Consider the following 21,742-nt stretch of genomic DNA (forward strand, 5'->3'; position numbering starts at 1 on the left):
TACACCCCTCTATACTGCTCTACACCCCTCTATACTGCTCTACATCTCTCTATACTGCTCTACATACCTCTATGCTGCTCTACATCCCTCTACACCCCTCTATGCTGCTCTACACCCTGCTCTACACCCCTCTATGCTGCTCTACATCCCTCTATGCTGCTCAACATACCTCTATGCTGCTCTACATCTCTCTATACTGCTCTACACCCCTCTATGCTGCTCTACATCCCTCTATGCTGCTCTACATACCTCTATGCTGCTCTACATCCCTCTACACTGCTCTACACCCCTCTATGCTGCTCTACATACCTCTATGCTGCTCTACATCTCTCTATACTGCTCTACACCACTCTATACTACTCTACATCCCTCTATACTGCTCTGCATCCCTCTATACTGCTCTACATCCCTCTATACTGCTCTACACCCCTCTATACTGCTCTACACCCCTCTATACTGCTCTACACCCCTCTATACTGCTCTACACCCCTCTATACTGCTCTACATCTCTCTATACTGCTCTACATACCTCTATGCTGCTCTACATCCCTCTACACCCCTCTATGCTGCTCTACACCCTGCTCTACACCCCTCTATGCTGCTCTACATCCCTCTATGCTGCTCAACATACCTCTATGCTGCTCTACATCTCTCTATACTGCTCTACACCACTCTATACTGCTCTACATCCCTCTATACTGCTCTGCATCTGTCTATACTGCTCTACACCACTCTATACTGCTCTACATCCCTCTATACTGCTCTGCATCCCTCTATACAGCTCTGCATCCCTCTATACTGCTCTACACCCCTCTATACTGCTCTACACCCCTCTATACTGCTCTACATCTCTCTATACTGCTCTACACCCCTCTATACTGCTCTACATCTCTCTATACTGCTCTACATCCCTCTATACTGCTCTACATCTCTCTATACTGCTCTGCATCCCTCTATACTGCTCTACATCTCTCTATATTGCTCTACACCACTCTATACTGCTCTGCATCCCTCTATACTGCTCTACATCCCTCTATGCTGCTCTGCATCCCTCTATGCTGCTCTGCATACCTCTATGCTGCTCTACATTCCTCTATACTGCTCTGCATCTCTCTATACTGCTCTACACCCCTCTATGCTGCTCTACATCCCTCTATACTGCTCTACATCTCTCTATACTGCTCTACACCACTCTATACTGCTGTACATTTCTCTATACTGCTCTACATCCCTCTATACTGCTCTACATCTCTCTACACCACTCTATACTGCTCTACATACCTCTATACTGCTCTACACCACTCTATACTGCACTACACCCCTCTACACTGCTCTGCATCTCTCTATACTGCTCTACATCTCTGTATAGCGCTCTATACTGCTCTGCACTACACCCCTCTATACTGCTCTGCATCTCTGTATAGCGCTCTATACTGCTCTGCACTACACCCCTCTATGCTGCTCTGCATCTCTCTATACTGCTCTGCATCTCTCTATACTGCTCTGCATCTCTCTATACTGCTCTACATCTCTATACTGCTCTACACCCCTCTATACTGCTCTGCATCTCTCTATACCGCTCTACATCCCTCTATACTGCTCTGCATCTCTTTATACTGCTATACATCTCTCTATACTGCTCTGCATCTCTTTATACTGCTGTACACCCCTCTATACTGCTCTACATCCCTCTATACTGCTCTACATCTCTCTGTACTGCTCTACATCTCTGTTTAGCGCTCTATACTGCTCTGCACTACACCCCTCTATACTGCTCTGCATCTCTGTATAGCGCTCTATACTGCTCTGCACTACACCCCTCTATACTGCTCTGCATCTCTCTATGCTGCCCTGCATCTCTCTATACTGCTCTACACCCCTTTATACTGCTCTGCATCTCTCTATACTGCTCTGCACCTCTCTATACTGCTCTACATCTCTCTATACTGCTCTGCATCTCTCTATACTGCTCCACATTTCTCTATACTGCTCTACACCCCTCTATACTGCTCTACATCCCTCTATACTGCTCTACACCCCTCTATACTGCTCTACACCTCTCTGTACTGCTCTACATCTCTCTGTACTGCTCTACATCTCTCTATACTGCTCTACATCTCTCTATAGCACTCTATACTGCTCTTCACTACACCCCTCTATACTGCTCTACACCCCTCTATACTGCTCTGCATCTCTCTATACTGCTCTACATCTCTCTATACTGCTCTACATTTCTCTATACTGCTCTACACCCCTCTATACTGCTCTACATCCCTCTATACTGCTCTACACCCCTCTATGCTGCTCTACATCTTTCTATACTGCTCTACACCCCTCTATACTGCTCTACATCCCTCTATACTGATCTACACCCCTCTATACTGCTCTACATCTCTCTGTACTGCTCTACATCTCTCTATACTGCGCTACATCTCTCTATAGCACTCTATACTGCTGTTCACTACACCCCTCTATACTGCTCTGCATCTCTATACTGCTCTGCATCTCTCTATAGTGCTCTATACTACTCTTCACTACACCCCTCTATACTGCTCTACACCCCTCTATACTGCTCTGTATCTCTCTATACTGCTCTACACCCCTCTTAACTACTCTACATCCCTCTATACTAATGAGAGAGACAGTAGGAGGGAGGGAGAAGTGAGGGGAGGAGAGAGAGTAGGAAGAAGGGAGAAGAGATGGGGGGAGAGAGAGTAGCAGGGAGAAGTGATGGGAGGAGAGAGAGTAGGAGGAAGGGAGAAGTGATGGGAGGAAAGGGAGTAGGAGGAAGGGAGAAGTGATGGCAGGAGAGGGAGTAGGAGAGAGGGAGAAGTGATGTAAGAAGAAGTAGGAGGGAGGGAGAAGTGATGGCAGGAGAGGGAGTAGGAGAGAGGGAGTAGTGATGTAAGAAGAAGTAGGAGGGAGGGAGAAGTGATGGGAGGAGAGTGAGCAGAAGGGAGGGAGAAGTGATGGGAGGAGAGGGAGTAGGAGGGAGGGAGAAGTGATGGGAGGAAAGAGAGAGTAGGAGGGAGGGATAAGTCATGGGAGGAACCAGTAGCGGATCTTGCCACGGGCAAGCAGGACTTTTGCCCGGGGCGCCGCCTTCCGGAGGTCGCCGCACGATGGCAGGATCCGCTACTGTGCCCCCCGCTGTGAAGGGAACCAGACGCTACGCGTCTAGTTTCCCTTCGTGGAGGGGACCTTTGCTGTGCGGTGCGCGATGACGTCATCGCGCATCGCACAGCATTGTGGCACATACGCTAGGGGTCATAATTGACCTCTAGTGTCTATGCTGATCCGAAGAGAGGAGCGGCGCTGGCGGAGGTCTGCAGTGGTCTGGAATCAGGAGTGGGGATAGTAAGTATACATTTTTTTTCTCTTTCAGCTGCGCTACAGGGGGCACAAATGGGGGCTTAACTGACCACGCCCCCGTATGAAGCCACGCCCCTATCGTTTTGCCTGGGGCGCCACAAGGGCAAGAACCGGCCCTGGGAGGAACGAGAGTAGGAAGGAGGGAGATGTGATGGGAGAAGAAGTAGGAGGGAGGGAGAAGTGATGGGAGGAGATAGAGTAGGAGGAAGGGAGAAGTGATGGAAGGAGAGAGAGCAGGAGGGAGGGAGAAGTGATGGGAGGAGAGAGTAGGAGGGAGGAAGAAGAGATGGGAAGAGAGAGGGAGATATAATGGGAGAAAAAGTAGGAGGGAGGGAGAAGAGATGGGAAGAGAGGGAGAGTAGGAGGGAGGGATAAGTGATGGGAAGAGAGAGACTAAGAGGGAGGGAGCAGTAATGAGCGAGTTTAGGAGGGAGGTAGAAGTGATGGGAGGAGAGAGAGTAGGAGGGAGGGAGAAGTGATGAGAGGAGCGAGAGTAGGAGGGAGGGAGAAGTGATGGGACGAGAGAGAGTAGGAGGGAGGGAGAAGTGATGGGAGGAGAGAGTAGGAGGGAGGGAGAAGTGATGGGAGAAGAGAGTAGCAGAGAGGGAGAAGTGATGGGAGGAGAGAAAGTAGGAGGGAGGTAGAAGTAATGGGACGAGAGAGAGTAGGAGGGAGGGAGAAGTGTTGGGAGGAGAGATTAGGAGGGAGGGAGAAGTGATGGGAGGAGAGAGTAGGAGGGAGGGAGAAGTGATGGGAGAAGAGAGTAGCAGAGAGGGAGAAGTGATGGGAGGAGAGAAAGTAGGAGGGAGGTAGACGTAATGGGACGAGAGAGAGTAGGAGGGAGGGATAAGTGTTGGGAGGAGAGATTAGGAGGGAGGGAGAAGTGATGGGAGGAGAGAGTAGGAGGGAGGGAGAAGTGATGGGAGAAGAGAGTAGCAGAGAGGGAGAAGTGATGGGAGGAGAGAGTAGGAGGGAGGTAGAAGTGATGGGAGGAGAGAAAGTAGGAGGGAGGGAGAAGTGATGGGAGAAGTAGGAGGGAGGTAGAAGTAATGGGACGAGAGAGAGTAGGAGGGAGGTAGAAGTGTTGGGAGGAGAAAGTAGGAGGGAGGGAGAAGTGATGGGAGGAGAGAGTAGGAGGGAGGGAGAAGTGATGGGAGAAGAGAGTAGCAGAGAGGGAGAAGTGATGGGAGGAGAGAAAGTAGGACGGAGGGAGAAGTGATGGGAGAAGTAGGAGGGAGGTAGAAGTAATGGGACGAGAGAGAGTAGGAGGGAGGGAGAAGTGTTGGGAGGAGAGAGTAGGAGGGAGGGAGAAGTGATGGGAGAAGAGAGTAGGAGAGAGGGAGAAGTGATGGGAGGAGAGAAAGTAGGAGGGAGGGAGAAGTAATGGGACGAGAGAGAGTAGGAGGGAGGGAGAAGTGTTGGGAGGAGAGAGTAGGAGGGAGGGAGAAGTGATGGTAGGAGAGAGTAGGAGGGAGGGAGTAGTGATGGGAGGAGAGAAAGTAGGAGGGAAAGAGAAGTGATGGGAGGAGAGAGAGTAAGAGGGAGGGAGAAGTGATGGGAGGAGAGTAAGAGGGAGGGAGAAGTGATGGGAGAAGAGAGTAGCAGGGAGGGAGAAGGGATGGGAGGAGAAAGTATCAGGGAGGTAGAAGTGATGGGAGGAGAGTAAGAGGGAGGGAGAAGTGATGGGAGGAGAGAGTAGGAGGGAGGGAGAAGTGATGGGAGGAGAGAAAGTAGGAGGGAGGGAGAAGTGATGGAAGGAGAGAATAGGAGGGAGGGAGAAGCGATGGGAGGAGAGGGAGTAGGAGGGAGGGAGAAGTGCCGGGAGGAGAGAGAGTAGGAGGGCAGGGGGGAAGAAACCATGTGACACAACCTGCAGGTAATGGAATCTGCCCATATAATAGGATTTTTGGTCACTTACCGTTGAATCTGAAGCAGGTGGTGGGCCACTGGACTATGGGGATTGCAGGATGAGCTAGAGTTTGTCATTTAAACTACTGTAACTTTAAATGTAAGCTCCTCCCCCCTGCAACCTCATCATGCCAGTACTTCTTTAAAAGAGTCTGAAGAGCAGTAGCAGTTACCCAGTGAAACTTAAAACAAAATAAGAAAGAACCCAAACCTCGCACAACTGAATATGAGGGAGGGAACGCAGTGTTCCCCAGTCTGCTTCAAAGAAAAGGGTTCAGCGGTAAGGAACCAGAAATCCTCTTTTCTCTTTCAGCAAGGCTGGTGGGATACTGGACCATGGGACGTTAAGCAGCCGCCCACAGAGGAGAGAATGCTCAGGCAGCCTGGCCAGAGAACAGTAAGCCAAAAATGGGGGGTCGCCAGAGGCAAAAACATGTACAGTAAATGGTAAAAATTACTGAACATGTGGACAGCGGACCAGATGGTTTCATAACAGACTTGTTTTGCCAAAACCCTGTGTCGCGCTGCCCAGGAGGTCGCTACCACCTTAGTGGAAAGAGTTGACATCTGGCTTGGTGCCTGGGGCCCTGTACTAGCATAGGCTTGAGTAAAGACTGGACAGATCCAACACTCAATGCTCTGCTTAGTAGCCAGTCAACCATGTTTATGTGTGTCGTAAAGAACAAGTAAAGAATCTGTGTTGCGGACAGAAGAAGTCCTGTCCAAGTAAATTCGCTGAGCTCGAACTACGTCTACCAGAGCCAGATCTCGGTCTCTAGAAATCATCAAAGTTACAGTAATTTAAGTGCCACACACCAACCCAACCTGCAATCCCATGCCCAGTGTCCCACCAGCATTGCGAATAGAGAAATATGGACTTCCTCCTAACTGGCACCACAAGACTGCTGGAAGGGGATGTGGCACCAATGTTACCAGGAAATGAAAGATGGGTGACCCTGATTTCTGTACTAGGCAGAATAATGACTTGGGGTACAGAGAGAGGAACCCCCACTGATCTTATAGTTAAGAGAAGCAAAAATGAATTAAATAAGGTAAATTTCCCTTTTAGCTATATTATGATTGAGATAAAAAAATAATAATAACCAAACGTACCACAAATAAAAATTGTACAGGTCCAAGAACCCCTTTATTTATTTATAAATGTAGCGCCTCTAATAACGGCCGCTGTTTATAAAAATGTCTCCCGATTACAAACCAGGATTGTACCGTACAAAACTTAAATAATATTTTGTGTTTTTAACATGTAATGCAGGGAACAGATTGTGCAACAACCCGTCCGGTCTATCACTACACAAAGCATACCGTAAAGCTGCGTTATACAAAATGTTATCTGCGGGATACTGCACGTGTGTGACTGGCACTTTCTACACAAACTCTTTTCTGCTATAATTCTTATACATAAATTAAAATATATAGTAGAATAAACTTTCCCCGGCACAGGACGTGCAGGGCTCTTGTCGTCAGCTATACAAAACTTTCTTCCATGTTTGAACAGAGTAGAAATGAGTCGACAAGCCGAGGTTTAACCAGTTGTTGTAAGTCTACGTCTTCGATGCCTTCTGGATACGTTACCGCCAGCCTGCGTAGCGCTGCCTGGAAAATATACATTAGACCAATTTTCATCATACAATTCCTCATTATACAGTGAGTTTTGGATGAAGATAACGTGACAAAAATCCATTTTATGTTCAGATACTGAATACAGAGAAGGTCTGAAATCAGGGTAAACCTTCATTTAATATAGAAGTTCTCACACCATAACAGAACGCAAGATATTCCTGTTTTTCGTATTTATATCTGTTACAAGCTGTTAGCGCCACGTCTGCATTACTACACTCCAGCAGCTAGATTCCAGCATGTATCCCTGTGTTCAGCGTCAGCTGCTGTATAATTAGTAGTTTACCTCTGTGTGTTAGCTGTCCAGCTGCATTGTATCTCCTCATCAGGAGGCTTGGTTTTTCTGGCTGTTCTGATTGGGAGTGTCTACCTTTATATTCCCTTCCTGTTTTCTCTCCTATGCTGGTTATAGTTCCTGCTACGTGTGAGAACCTGTCAGCTCAGTGTGTTTCTGAAATGGGTTACCTAGTCTTGATCGTGTTCCTGATCAGATCCAGTTCACCCAGAAATCAGGTTTTTGTGTGGAACTTCCACACAGATTATTACTTTTTGCTCTTTTTGTTTACCATCTTGTGCATTGTTGCATTTATATAGTTATACTCAGTCGCTTATTCCACCTTGTGCATTGTTGCATTTATATAGTTATACTCAGTCGCTTATTCCACCTTGTGCATTGTTGCATTTATATACAGTTATACTCAGTCGCTTAATCCACCTTGTGCATTGTTGCATTTATATACAGTTATACTCTTGCCCAGCCTCCAATAGCTGCCTTGTCCAGCCATAAGACCTGTGGGCATCTGAGTATGGGGTGGACATAATTCACCCTGGAAAGGCGGCTGCTAAAGGTGAAGCCTAGCTTGCAGGAGGTTAACGGACTGCTGGGCAAGCGTAATGGTATGAGCGCCACAAGGTGCCACCTGGTAGTCCTCGAAACGGAGTAGCTCCCATGACAATATCATTACACTATATGGGTCTCTCGCTCCACCTCTAAACAAAGCCCCAAACATCATTATACTCCTAGGTTGGGTATCAGATACTGTAACTCTGTATTCTATAGAATGAAATAGTTACTATCCCTGACATGGGTAATTGCCCCCTGGGGTCCTCGTCTATTGCTCTCTTTATGCTGCTCTTTAGAAAACATTCCATGAAAGATATTCTATGATAGGAGAGTTTGGGACATACCAGGCAGGCAACAAGGACAGCATCACTGCTGTATCTCTCCTCTGGGTGGCGGCAGAGAGTAATCAGACGCGGGATACCTGTCAAGCAGGACAAATTAAATGACATTACGTTGAATATGTATAAACTGTGAAGATGCTTTAAGCTATTTCTGAATCATTAGTACTTTGAAAACTACTTGTAACGTTGCTCGATGTCCTGTAAATGCATTATTATTATTTTTAACACTATCCATTTTTTTGCCATCTGCTCTTTGCTGGCAGTCTGAATGACGGTATCCGGACTCTTGGTCGACACCACTTAGGTCGACACCTATTAGGTCGACACCCATTGGTCGACAGTGACTTTGTTGACACTAGAAATAGGTCGACGTGATCATTAGGTCGACTTGAACAAGGTCAACATGAGTTTTTAAAAAATATATCTTTTTTTTAACTTTTTCATACTGTACGATCCACGTGGACTACGAATGGGAACGGTAACCTGTGCAAAGCGCAGCAGTAGCGGAGCGAGGCACCTTGCCCGAAGCAATGCGAGCTATACAAGGGGACACAGTGCACTAATTGGGGTTCCCGGTCACTTTACGAGGAAAACGACACCCAAAAAAACATGAAAACTCATGTCGACCTTTTTTCATGTCGACCTTGTTTATGTCAACCTAATGACCATGTCGACCTAGCCACTGTTGACCAATAGGTGTCGACCTAATGGGTGTCAACCTAGACGCTGTAGACCCTGAGTCTCATACCCGACCATGACACTGTATGCCAGTGGTTTCAATGCCCATGCCAATCCGTAAGTACCGCCAACAGGTCATGTTTTGAGGATTTCTGTCTGTGCAGCAGGTGGGATAATTACTGACCCCGCAACATATATTAACTCACCTGTGCCTGATTACAGAAATCCAGAAAACATGGCCTCCAAGTACCTGAGGTACTTGGAGACTGGAGTTGGGAACCACTGTTCTATGCCAACGGCAGGAAGTGACAGGCTATGCAGCATTCTAGTCATGTAATGGGAATGATGGCCTCTGACACTATAGATTTGAGGGACATATTTAAAAAAAAAAAAAAAAAAGGTAATTGCAAAAATTAATTTTGGTTTATAACACTTTCACAGTAAGCCAAAGTGTTCTAGAATGCAAATATTTCTCACCATGCCCTAATTATTGTAAGAAGGAAAATAATGACATACCCGGGTTGCAGTGATCATCGCAATAATGAGTATTACAGTCAGGGCTAAATTGTATTTATTCACCGTTAGTGGCGCCAGCGCTGCAGTACGGTACTACTACTGGTAATGGTACTTATAACGTAATGCTGAGCCGCTGTAATCTGAACCTACATTTATGTTTTATGGCAGCTTGAGCGATGTCTGGATCCCGGCACAACCGTGCGAGTGCGACTGCAGATTTCTGGAGGACTCGTTCACAGGCTGAGACTTCTGCTAAACTCCCGGTCAGGGGCTTTTCAGACAGCATTGCGATGAGCATCTCCACCCCTGCGTGTCAGAGGAGGAAGCTATGTTAGTGCATTGGAGTCGTGCAAATTGCAGATCCACTGCCACAATTACTGTTGTAGCTATTAGAATTGTATTGTTTCCTATGTCACACAATGGGCCTAATTCAAGGTTGATTGCATAAGCAAAATCTTCCTCTAATGGGCAAAACCATGGAGGTCATTCCGAGTTGTTCACTCGCAAGGCGATTTTAGCAGAGTTGCACACGCTAAGCCGCCGCCTACTGGGAGTGAATCTTAGCATCTTAAAATTGCGAACGACGTATTCGCAATATTGCGATTACACACCTCGTAGCAGTTTCTGAGTAGCTCCAGACTTACTCGGCTTCTGCGATCAGTTCAGTGCTTGTCGTTCCTGGTTTGACGTCACAAACACACCCAGCGTTCGCCCAGACACTCCTCCGTTTCTCCAGCCACTCCTGCGTTTTTTCCGGAAACGGTAGCGTTTTTTCCCACACGCCCATAAAACGGCCTGTTTCCGCCCAGTAACACCCATTTCCTGTCAATCACATTACGATCGCCAGAACGATGAAAAAGCCGTGAGTAAAATTACTAAGTGCATAGCAAATTTACTTGGCGCAGTCGCAGTGCGGACATTGCGCATGCGCATTAAGCGGAAAATCGCTGCAATGCGAAGATTTTTACCGAGCGAACAACTCGGAATGAGGGCCCATGTGCACTACAGGTGGGGCAGATGTAACATGTGCAGAGAGAGTTAGATTTGGGTGGGGTGTGTTCAAACTGAAATCTAAAATGCAGTGTAAAAAAAAAGCAGCCAGTATTTACCCTGCACAGAAACAATATAACCCACCCACATCTAACTCTCTCTGCACATGTTACATCTGCCCCACCTGCATTGCACATGGTTTTGCCCATTAGAGGAAGATTTTGCTTTTGCAACCAACCTTGAATTAGGCCCCATATGCCCACCAGTGTTCACATAAATACTGGATAATAGGAATATTAATTGAAAGGAACTGTCACTCTCTAGATAACTTTAGTGGAAACATTAACACCTAGCTTTATATTTCTATATTTCTTCTGTTCTGTGCCTTTCAGTCATTTCTATCATCAGGTATAGTTGGCGATTTTAGTGGCGAAGTTATGACACAACCCTGCGGTATTATATAATACTGTATCCAGGAAGCAGATAAGTGTTGTATCCACGAACAACATACATAATCACCTTTTCCTGATTGTATAAAGACATTACTGAAATCACAGAATGAAGTTATACATAAACATGCTGTGTATTGGGCAAATGTTGCAGGAGGGTATCTTGACCCCAATAAACTCGTCACACGAAACCGAGATAAGCCTTTAAATCTGGACAATAAGCAAGTGGTAGGTACAGTAGCTGTGATTATTGTTGTGTTATTGTATCACCTTTCCAGCTATAATGTAATCTGCTCACCAAGGTGAGATTAACCCTTTGCTCAGATAACAGAGGAGAGTACCATAAAGCTGCACTTACTCGCGACTAATAGTGTTGACCTCTAAAACTTCTTTCAGGCAAAATGATTAATTTCATGAGAACAAAGATGATACTTATTTACTGTACTAACAAAGGCCCTCATTCCGAGTTGTTCGCTCGTTCTTTTCCTTCGCATCGGTGCGATTTTCCGCTAACTGCGCATGCGCAATGTTCGCACTGCGGCTGCGCCAAGTAAATTTGCTAAGAAGTTTGGTATTTTACTCACGGCATTACGAGGTTTTTTCTTCGTTCGTTGACAGGAAGTGGGTGTTTCTGGGCGGAAACTGGCCGTTTTATGGGAGTGTGTGTAAAAATGCTGCCGTTTCTGGGAAAAATGCGGGAGTGGCTGGAGAAACGGGGGAGTGTCTGGGCGAACGCTGGGTGTGTTTGTGACGTCAAACCAGGAACGACAAGCACTGAACTGATCGCACTGGAAGAGTAAGTCTGGAGCTACTCAGAAACTGCAAAGAAAAATCTTTTCGCAATATTGCGAATACTTTGTTCGCAATTCTGCTAAGCTAAGATTCACTCCCAGAGGGCGGCGGCTTAGCGTGTGCACTGCTGCGAAAAGCGGCTAGCGAGCGAACAACTCGGAATGAGGGCCAAAGTACAAAGGTGTAGAAACTTCCAACAACCGTTAAATAATAATAACTAACTGATGTGCCCAGTTACAACCGGGCAGAGGATTGCTGGGTGGCTGCAAATAACTGTCACAGTTTCCAATCCACCCAGCGGGTCACATGTTCCAGATCAGCCAGCGGGTGCACAGGGAGAGTTCATCAACTGTCACATTTTCCAGAGGACAATGGTGATGCATTGTAAATGGCAGGCAGACGTTTTGCCACATAACTCCGAAACGAAACAACCGATTTGGTACATAATGCGCCCTGCTCAGACAACGGCATCATAGCAATATGTCCCTCATAAAAGTCATCCTTCTGCTATTACTATATAGATAATAAGGATTACTTATCAACCATCAAAGTGTAATGCTGCAAATATTATTCCATGACATCACCTGCTCACACAGGGAACATCCTAGGCTTCCAGATTTAGGAGTAGATTTACTAAAGCTTCTAAAAATGAAAAGTGGTGATACTTGCCTTAGCAACCAGATTCTGTCTATCATTTTCTAGGATGCAATAGAGAAATGATAGCTGGCATCTGATTGGCTGCTATGTGCAACAGCTCCACTTTTTTTATATTTGGAAGCTTTAGCAATTTTACCCCTAAAAGGCTATTTCTGGGTTACAGGCAACATGGAGAAACGGTGCTGCAATGCAAGCGGTGCAAAGACTATAATTATTATTGCATGCAGGGTAAATACCGGCTGCTTCTGCATGTAGCCTACAAATGTTAGATACTGTGCCTGCCTTACAGGCCCAACCTGGGATACCAGTCCCCCCTCCCCTCAGTACCCCCGGCATACATTGGTAAACTGTAACATCATTTGCAAATATTAAAGAGAAGGATTAAAGGAATATTTACCATGTTCTTCAAGAATTTCCCAAGCGCTCTGATCCAGTATGGACAAATTGGCTAAAATTGTAACAATCTGAAAAGTAAAAAAACCCAAGAAAGCTACATGTTAGCGGATGTTACATGAACCTATAATGGCTAAAATATGACATTTATTTCTTATAATTAGACTGTAACAGCTGCTTATGTATATAACATTGTTTATAGACAGATTATCAGTTTAACATTCAGTGAACTGAACACTGCACCATCCAATTATATTGCTATAGAATTGGATTTTTAATTAAAAATCATAGACAACACACAAGAATTGACAATTCCCTTTTGTCATTATTTTCTCTCACCCAGAAAGTTATTACAAACTTTGGTGGAAAATTAAACAATGCAATAACCCATAGGGCATAGGCTGTTGTCACATGAGCTGTTTTCTATGAGCAGGAAAACAGCTCGAGCAATCTCTCTACTACATGCCCAGCAGAAAGGACTGTACAATACTGTGGGTATAGAAAGAAGTAAAAAATTACAAAATTAACAGAGCTGTCCTATTATTCATTGCACGGTTTTATACTGTCTGTTATTGGAGCTTATGTGTATGTTTTATTGCAAAGTATTAGTCTATAAAGAACTTCTATTTTAGAATTCAATGACAGTTCTGCAAATTTTGCTCTTTTTGGTTGATGTTTAAAGCAGGAAACAACCTTCTGTGGCAGTTACGTTTTTTAATGTATACATATTTATGTCTTTCTCCCCATCTTACGGCTGCTTTCCCCCACAGTGCTACAGCCGCTTATCTTGTCCCTTCTTCCCCCGGCTCTGACCTCCATACTCACTCACCCCGTCCGGTGACACTGTTCGTATGTTGGAGGAAGTAGACCTACGGGTTTAAATACCCTATTTACAGGAAAGTACTATAAAGTTTTATGACATACAAATATTTATTATTACTGTTCAAAAATTAAAAAAAAATACTGGTCAAATTTGGGCAAATAGTTTGCTATATACAATATGTAGCACTGTATAAGGGAATTAAATAGCAAGTAAAGTCAGTATTCACAAGTCATCTACAGTACATATGGCAGTGTGTATTGTGCTGAGATAAGATACATAAAATCAGGGCAATAGAAAGCCTAGCCGGGCCCAGGTACTTTTCAGGGGGGGTGTGGCCTAATCATGCACACTTAGACAAAAAATACAGAAAAAATAGTACTTAGGGTGCCTCCCTGACCAGACGGCAGCCCAGCACACAGCAGGGGCTGAGGAGCAGTGCTGCAAGGTCAGGGTCAGGGGGGACTTGGGGCCCTTCCATTAGGCCTGGGCCCAGGTAAATAGTACCTGCACCCCCCCCCCCCTCCTTTCGGCACCACTGCATAAAATAAGTGGACTGGCAGAAGCCATATTAGTAGGAAAGAGCTTGTCTATCTGATCCAGCAAAGTGAGAATGACAGTCTTGTAGACTTGCTATGTACAGACTGGTGTGTTAATACACAAGGACACGGTCAGCATTACTGTATGAAGTGTCCATAGGGCCATACAGATGTGGGAAGCGGCTAAGCGTAACAAAGGTGGAAGGTCATTTTTTTTTAAAGAACAATTACGGTTGAGTGATGTCACGTGTAAGAGTACAACAGGTGGGCATGAAATAAAGTAAGTCTCATGAACTGTTGGCACTTGTAGCTGATTTGGAAAGTACTAAGAAGTGTCATTATGTTCAGTCAGCGCCTATGTCACTCATAAACAGCATTTAGTGGAACATAAATCCCGCAAGGTCCCGTCCTAAGTAGATGCATCAGCCTCATTCATTACAGCTGAAAGCCAGTATATGGCTCTCTGATGACTGAAGGTTTTCATCAATATAATCATCAAATTTCAAATGCAAAAAAATATAAATGTGATTGCGAGGTTATCATAAATGTTTCAATTACATAGAACTAATTATAGTGTATACGGTGATGTTACCTTGGAGGAATTGAGATTGAGTAGTGATTTCATTATCTTTTAGGAGTAAAACATGCGGTTATCAGTATGAAAAACTTCTCCCCCGTGACTTCATTTCTAACTTTATCATAATTTTGTCTCCCGCATCTTCACCAACTTTCACACAGCCGAAAAGTGCAGGTACAGGAACGAACCACTCAGGGCGGAGACGTGGGGGATTCATGATAAAGTGTATCCTAAAGGGGAACTCTGAGGGAAGTTTAAACCAAGCGTGCTGATTTTAAAGCTCTGTTTGGGTTCTGTTTCTTTTGTTGTTGTTTTTGAATCTTAAATGTAAAAGTTTATTTTTTGGGAGAAATGAATGAATCACTCCCAGGTGAACATAGAGGTAGCGGACACAAATAAAAATAGGAAACCCTGGGTGGATGAGAGACACCATGTATAGTGAACGCCAGGGCTTCCATGTAGGTGTCACTCTTGTGTTTATTAAGCAGATGACACTGAGACCTCTGTAATGTGTGTGGAACCGTCATTTCACTCTTGTGTATGGGGGGTCATTCCGAGTTGATCGCTATCTGCATTTGTTCGCAGCGCAGCGATCAGGCTAAAAAACGCCAGTTCTGCGCATGCGTATGCGGTGCTATGCGCACGCGCAACGTACGGGCACAACGAACGATGCAGTTTTGCTCAGAGTCTAGCGATGCATTTCAGTCGCACTGGTTGCCGCAGAGTGATTGACATGAAGTGGGAGTTTCTGGGTGGCAACTGACTGTTTTCAGGGAGTATTCGGAAAAATGCAGGCGTGCCAAGGAAAATGCAGGCGTGGCTGGGCGGGTGTGTGACGTCAAATCCGGAACTGAATAGTCTGAAGTGATCGCAAGTGCTGAGTAGATTTTGAGCTACTCTGAAACTACCCAAAATATTTTTGCAGGCGCTCTGCGATACAACCGTTCGCACTTCTGCTAAGCTAAAATACACTCCCAGTGGGCGGCGGTATAGCGTTTGCATGGCTGCTAAAAATTGCTAGCGAGCGATCAACTCGGAATGACCCCCATAATCTCATGATATTTCCCTCATCTCGGATCAATGCAGAAAACTTTTAGAAAAGGTTAGTTTCCCAAATCTCTGCCACTATCCCATTAAGAGCCTATTGGTCTGAATCTGCAGCCGCTTTTCTTTGTGCTTGCGTCATTCTACTCATTTCCATGTGCTAAAGAATCTGACGCAGTGTGCCGAAAATCTGTGCGTCTGACAGTGGAAGCCTATCCCACCCAATGGTTTGTGTACAAATGCTATGTTTGGGGGTCTGCGCGGATGCAAGAATGGGTCCTGCAAATTCACTCGCAGAACCATTGAAATTTGAGGGGCAGAGCGGGGTCGACACCCGGCACTGTTCATCAAAATGGGGCCCCAATTTTGAAGCTGTGATGGGTCCAGGGTTGTCGGACGCAGACTTCTTGGACCCGGTTGTCTGTATCAGCTGGTGGGGGCCCAGGGCAATGAATGTTTGGGGGCCCCACTACTAAAATTGCTGCCAAAGCTCCTCCATACTTCACGGAGCAGACTGGTCAGGGACAACGCGCCAGAGCAGCAGACGCCGGCGAATCACAGTCAGTGTCTTGTGGGATTTCCCTTCACCATTCAGTGACACGGCGGAGCTCCACAGCGACCGTTTTTAATGAACAGCTGAGCTGCCGGAGGGAGACTGGTCTCTGATTGAAAAAGCATTGTATGTGGGACCCTAATGTGTGGGGACCCCAGGACGGCCACCCCTGTCACCTCACCCTTAATCCAGCCTTGCAGATGGCCAGCCTGCATAAGATTCAGGTTACACAGGCTGGCCGGTACCTACAAACATTTTGATGGTCACAATGATGATCTGAGGCTGTGTCCTGAGATGCAGAACTCGGATCCTTGCACATTCGTGCGGGAGGAGTTACAGACACCTCCTGCTGCCTTCGCATCTTAATTGGATGGCAACGCACAGCCGCTTCCTTGTGGCTGTGCTATTCCTTACAAATATGAATTAGGCCCATTGCGTGTAGATACTCAGTCTTTTTTAATTCAGACAATTTCTGAATGACATCTGATTATTTGGTGCCGTTTATAGCTGAGTACACACTGTACAATAATCGGGTAGAACGTCTGATTCTCAGCTGCTGGGCCAAATTATTGCACAGTGTGTACGCAGCGCCCCCGGATCTGATAGGCTCATCTGATCTGAACAGCTGCACGGCATGTGTTGTTACTGATGAGCTGATATCCTGCACATGTTATATAGTGTATACAGAGGTGAGCCCTGATGCGGTTCATTTAAAAACGTTGCCTCAACGGTCATTAGGGAGATTTATCGTTCAGACGGGAAGGATACTGAAGTAGTGTGTACACTGGGTATTCTCAGATTCTCCGCGGGTTGCACTGAACGTGTCTACACGTAAACAAAAGAACACAACTCACCTGATCTCGAGCATAGGAGGAATTAACCCTTTGTTTGTCTGAGCAAGCGTTCAGTAGGATTTTCACTGCGTCCATCTGAAGGAGCATCTCGCAGGCGATAGTGTCCAGAAAGGTTATATTAGCTAATGCAGCAGACGCCAGCAAGCAGATCTCCCCGGATGAGGCCTCACTACACAGCTCTACAGAGACAGGGAGACGTCACATGCATACGTACTACTCACAAAGACTGTCCACTCAATGGTGAATGATAGTGCTAGAAAAGACATTTGCCTGAATCCACCCTTCCCCCCCACTCCAGCCAATGCATTATCCAGGGTCAACAGCAGATTCTCCAAACAGCCCTTTAAGGTGGAGTTCTACACATCTTTTATCTCTAGATTGCTCCGCATAGCGTAGAGCGACTACCGCTGCCAACCAGAGCAAAGCGTCACCTCTATGAATGATGACCTATAACAATCACTGTCGCTCACAGGTGGTCATTCCAAGTTGATCGCTAGCTGCATTTGTTCGCAGCGCAGCGATCAGGCTAAAATCCAGCAGTTCTGCGCATGCGTATGCGGCGCAATGTGCACACGCGACGTACGGGCACAACGAACCATGCAGTTTTGCACAGGGTCTAGCGATGCTTTTCAGTCGCACTGCTGGCCGCAGAGTGATTGACACGAAGTGGGCATTTCTGGGTGCCAACTGACCGTTTTCAGGGAGTGTTCGAAAAAATGCAGACGTGCCATGGAAAACGCAGGCGTGGCTGGGCGAACGCTGGGCGGGTGTGTGATGTCAAATCCGGAACTGAATAGTCTGAAGTGATCGCAAGCGCTGAGTAGGTCTGAAGCTACTCTGAAACTGCACAAAATAATTTTGTAGCCGCTCTGCGATCCTTTCGTTCACACGTCTGCTAAGCTAAAATACACTCCCAGTGGGAGGCGGCATAGCGTTTGCACGGCTGCTAAAACTGCTAGCGAGTGAACAACTCTGAATGACCCCCACAGTCCAGTATCAGAATCATTACTTGCTAAGCAATGCCAATTAAACATACAAAAAAATATATAATGGGCACCTATTTTACCTGGGAGAAATAGGACTAGTTCAGCAGTTACCAATGACTGACTTAATCTGGGCTCAGTTCAGTCACTTATGCACATTCACGTTAGTTAACTAATGACCTTATTCAGTAAGAATGGCAAATTCTGCTTTTTAGCAGAATTTGCAACCCTTTGACTCGCATGCTGGGGGTCACCCATCGCAGGGCAAGGCCGTCTAGCATGCTACCCGCCCAGTGTTGGACTGGGGTATGAAGGGCCCACCGGGGGGAATGCAGTGATAGGGGCCCATACTTAGGGGTGTGGCCAGCCTACAAAGGGGGTGTGGCCAGCCTCCACAGAGGCTTGAAATTCACAATAGTCTTGTGCAGTGTAATGCAACATATCTACCATGTATAATACAAGTGCACAGTCTGGAACCTGATCCCTAGAAGATGGAGTGGGACCTCAGGCAGAGGGGCCTACCGGTGGTTTCCCTGGTACCCCTGTCCGCCAGTCCGACCCTGTACCCGCCGCCCTCCCATCTGCGACCGCACACTAAAGCACCCTAGTTTGGAATTACTGAGGGGAGAGAGGAAAGGGCTGCCCGGGACTCAGCTGGAGAGGTCTTCCATGGAGGTAAAATATATTTACTATCAGAAAAGACTCTGTATTGTATAATAGACCTTTGATATCTATCTACATAAAACTTAACACTAGATCTGGCTCTACATATTATAGGTAGGGTCTATGAGTCTCTGAGGTGGACTTGTAGTTATGAATGGTGTTAGGTGGCAGCTGATCTGTTGTTGTTTTTGGGGGGGGGGGTTTGCATAGGAAACCCCCATCCACTGCTTTGAGAGGTGAACTTAAAACTAATAGTAAATGAGGCAATGACACAACAATACACCTACTTAACAGAGCAGTAACGATCTCTTCCATGTTCTCCAGGAAGCTGCTGAAATGTTGGGTGAAGGTCAGGTGAGGAGATGTGATCTGCGCTATAACAGCCGCTACTTCGGCTTTCGTGGCCTCAGACTGAGCCTCATCGGTGAGAATTTCTGTTAAGCACAATATCCCGTCAACCTTAACAAAACAAGAGAATTCATTAGCTGCAATGACACAATGTGAAGGTACAGGACGCATCAGGCATATGTGATTATATTATAGGTCATTCTCACATCATCTACAGACACACAGACACACATCAACACAAAGATACATTACCAAGGCTACGTTTGAAAATAGCAGTCTTCATTTATTTGAATATATGGAACAAAGATCACTAATGTATCACATATAGACAATGCTGTATTCTGGAATCGTTAATACAGTGTTCTCTGCTGAAGGTAAGGTGTTCTGTTACTATGATGCTTTTATAGAAACAAGCTTACGATACAGTTTATATTGCAGAACATAGCGAGGGAAATGTAATTAGGGTCCTGCCCACAAGAGCTTACAGTCTACTAAAGATAAATCTATCCACACTACATTTTACAAGTGAATTTCAAGCTTCTAAGAGGGGAATTCAATTGTTATCACTGGCCCATCTCTTGTCTGACGTGACAGGAGATGATTCGCACCCCATAGGAGGCTAAACTGACATGAGATCAAGCCCGATAGGAGTCTACAGTGACAGGAGATCGCACCCGATAGAAGTCTAAAGTGACGGGAGATCGCACCCGATAGGAGTCTAAAGTGACGGGAGATCGCACCCGATAGAAGTCTAAAGTGACAGGAGATTGCACCCGATAGGAGTCTTAAGTGACAGGAGATCGCACTCAATAGGAGTCTAAAGTGACGGGAGATCGCACTCAATAGGAGTCTAAAGTGACGGGAGATCGCACCGATAGGAGTCTAAAGTGGCGGGAGATCACGCCGATAGGAGTCTAAAGTGACAGGAAATCGCGCCCGATAGGAGTCTAAAGTGACGGGAGATCGCGGGGTGATATTCGATTGATGCCTGTTATCGTGCTCATAAGTGTCGGGTTTAGCCAGTTAAAGCAGGTAAACCCGACTAAACTAATGGGCGCAATCGCAAAAAGTGCCATTTGGGCACCCAAACAGGTCACTTTTCGTACATTTCAGGATTCCCAGCAGCACAGAGTATATCAGAAGATGAGTGATGTGTCAGTGAGGACAGGGCTGCATGTGACAGGGGCAGTGACATGATGTGAGGAGGGAATGGAGTCAGCAGGAAGCAACAGACTGAGAGTTATATAGTGGGAGGAGCAGGGTCCCCAGCAGCACAGAGTATATCAGGAGATGAGGGATGTGTTAGTGTGGACAGGACATCGTAGAAAGAGCCACCAAGCCCACTCATCCCTTACATAAAAGTAACTTGAACAAAATAACTATGTTACAGTACTCTTGGTCTCTATTGGTAAAAAAAAAAATATCCATGTTATGCTTGGAATTTACTGGCAATTATTTTGGATCTTCCATGGTAACCCTGTACCCCCTTTGTCAGGATTTTTCACAATGAAAATGAGAGTAGAATAGTTTAAAAAATAAACAGCAAATCAACGCTGAGCAAAACAATTCATTGTGATCAAATGTATGGTCCAGGTCGTATACAGTATATGATTATTTATAGTACCAATGTAGCATTGGACGATCACTTTACATAACCTACAGCAGTGGTCTCCAACCTTAATTGGGGTGTGAGCTACTTTCGGAAAATAAAACCTCTGAAGGAGCTACCCCCTCCCCCCAATGCGCGTGCGTTCCTGAGAAAGTGGGTGTGGCCTCACAAAAGTGGGGGTGGCCTCACAACTACAAGTAATCCCCCCCCACATAGTGCCAGATACACAAATAATGCCTCCCAGCAGTGCCAGATACACAAATAATGCCCCTCAGCAGTGCCAGATACACAAATAATGCCCCTCAGCAGTGCCAGATACACAAATAATGCCCCTCAGCAGTGCCAGATATTCAAATAATGCCCCTTAAGAGTGCCAGATACACAAATAATGCCCCCAGCAGTGCCAGATACACAAATACTGCCCCTCAGCAGTGCCAGATACACAAATACTGCCCCTCAGCAGTGCCAGATACACAAATAATGCCCCTCAGCAGTGCCAGATACACAAATAATGCCCCTCAGCAGTGCCAGATACACAAATAATGCCCCTCAGCAGTGCCAGATATTCAAATAATGCCCCTTAAGAGTGCCAGATACACAAATAATGCCCCCAGCAGTGCCAGATACACAAATACTGCCCCTCAGCAGTGCCAGATACACAAATAATGCCCCTCAGCAGTGCCAGATACACAAATAATGCCCCTCAGCAGTGCCAGATATTCAAATAATGCCCCTTAAGAGTGCCAGATACACAAATAATGCCCCCAGCAGTGCCAGATACACAAATACTGCCCCTCAGCAGTGCCAGATACACAAATAATGCCCCTCAGCAGTGCCAAATACACAAATACTGCCCCTCAGCAGTGCCAGATACACAAATAATGCCCCTCAGCAGTGCCAAATACACAAATAATGCCCCTCAGCAGTGCCAGATACACAAATAATGCCCCTCAGCAGTGCCAGATATTCAAATAATGCCTCATAGCAGTGCCAGATACACAAATAATGCCCTCAGCAGTGCCAGATACACATATACTGCCCCTTAGCAGTGCCAGATATACAAATAATGCCCCTCAGCAGTGCCAGATACACAAATACTGCCCCTCAGCAGTGCCAGATATACAAATAATGCCTCATAGCAGTGCCAGATACACAAATAATGCCCCCAGCAGTG

At 46.0% G+C, this 21,742-nt stretch overlaps 1 protein-coding gene across 2 annotated transcripts in view; it reads right to left on the reverse strand.

Annotated features, from left to right (window-relative positions):
* Positions 1-6,401: 6,401 nt before the first annotated feature.
* Positions 6,402-21,742, reverse strand: part of INSC (INSC spindle orientation adaptor protein) — a 587,592-nt gene continuing 572,251 nt past the window's right edge. For both annotated transcript variants that reach the window (XM_063946474.1, XM_063946475.1), the window contains exons 8-13: positions 18,899-19,070; positions 16,966-17,144; positions 12,583-12,649; positions 9,448-9,603; positions 8,107-8,183; positions 6,402-6,894 (exon numbers count right to left, since the gene is read on the reverse strand). In XM_063946474.1, the coding sequence (XP_063802544.1) occupies positions 6,766-6,894; positions 8,107-8,183; positions 9,448-9,603; positions 12,583-12,649; positions 16,966-17,144; positions 18,899-19,070 (780 nt within the window). In that variant the 3' untranslated portion in view covers positions 6,402-6,765. The remainder of the gene's footprint in view (positions 6,895-8,106; positions 8,184-9,447; positions 9,604-12,582; positions 12,650-16,965; positions 17,145-18,898; positions 19,071-21,742) is intronic.

Source organism: Pseudophryne corroboree, chromosome 11, assembly GCF_028390025.1.
Source record: "Pseudophryne corroboree isolate aPseCor3 chromosome 11, aPseCor3.hap2, whole genome shotgun sequence".
NCBI classification, from domain to species: Eukaryota; Metazoa; Chordata; class Amphibia; order Anura; family Myobatrachidae; genus Pseudophryne; species Pseudophryne corroboree.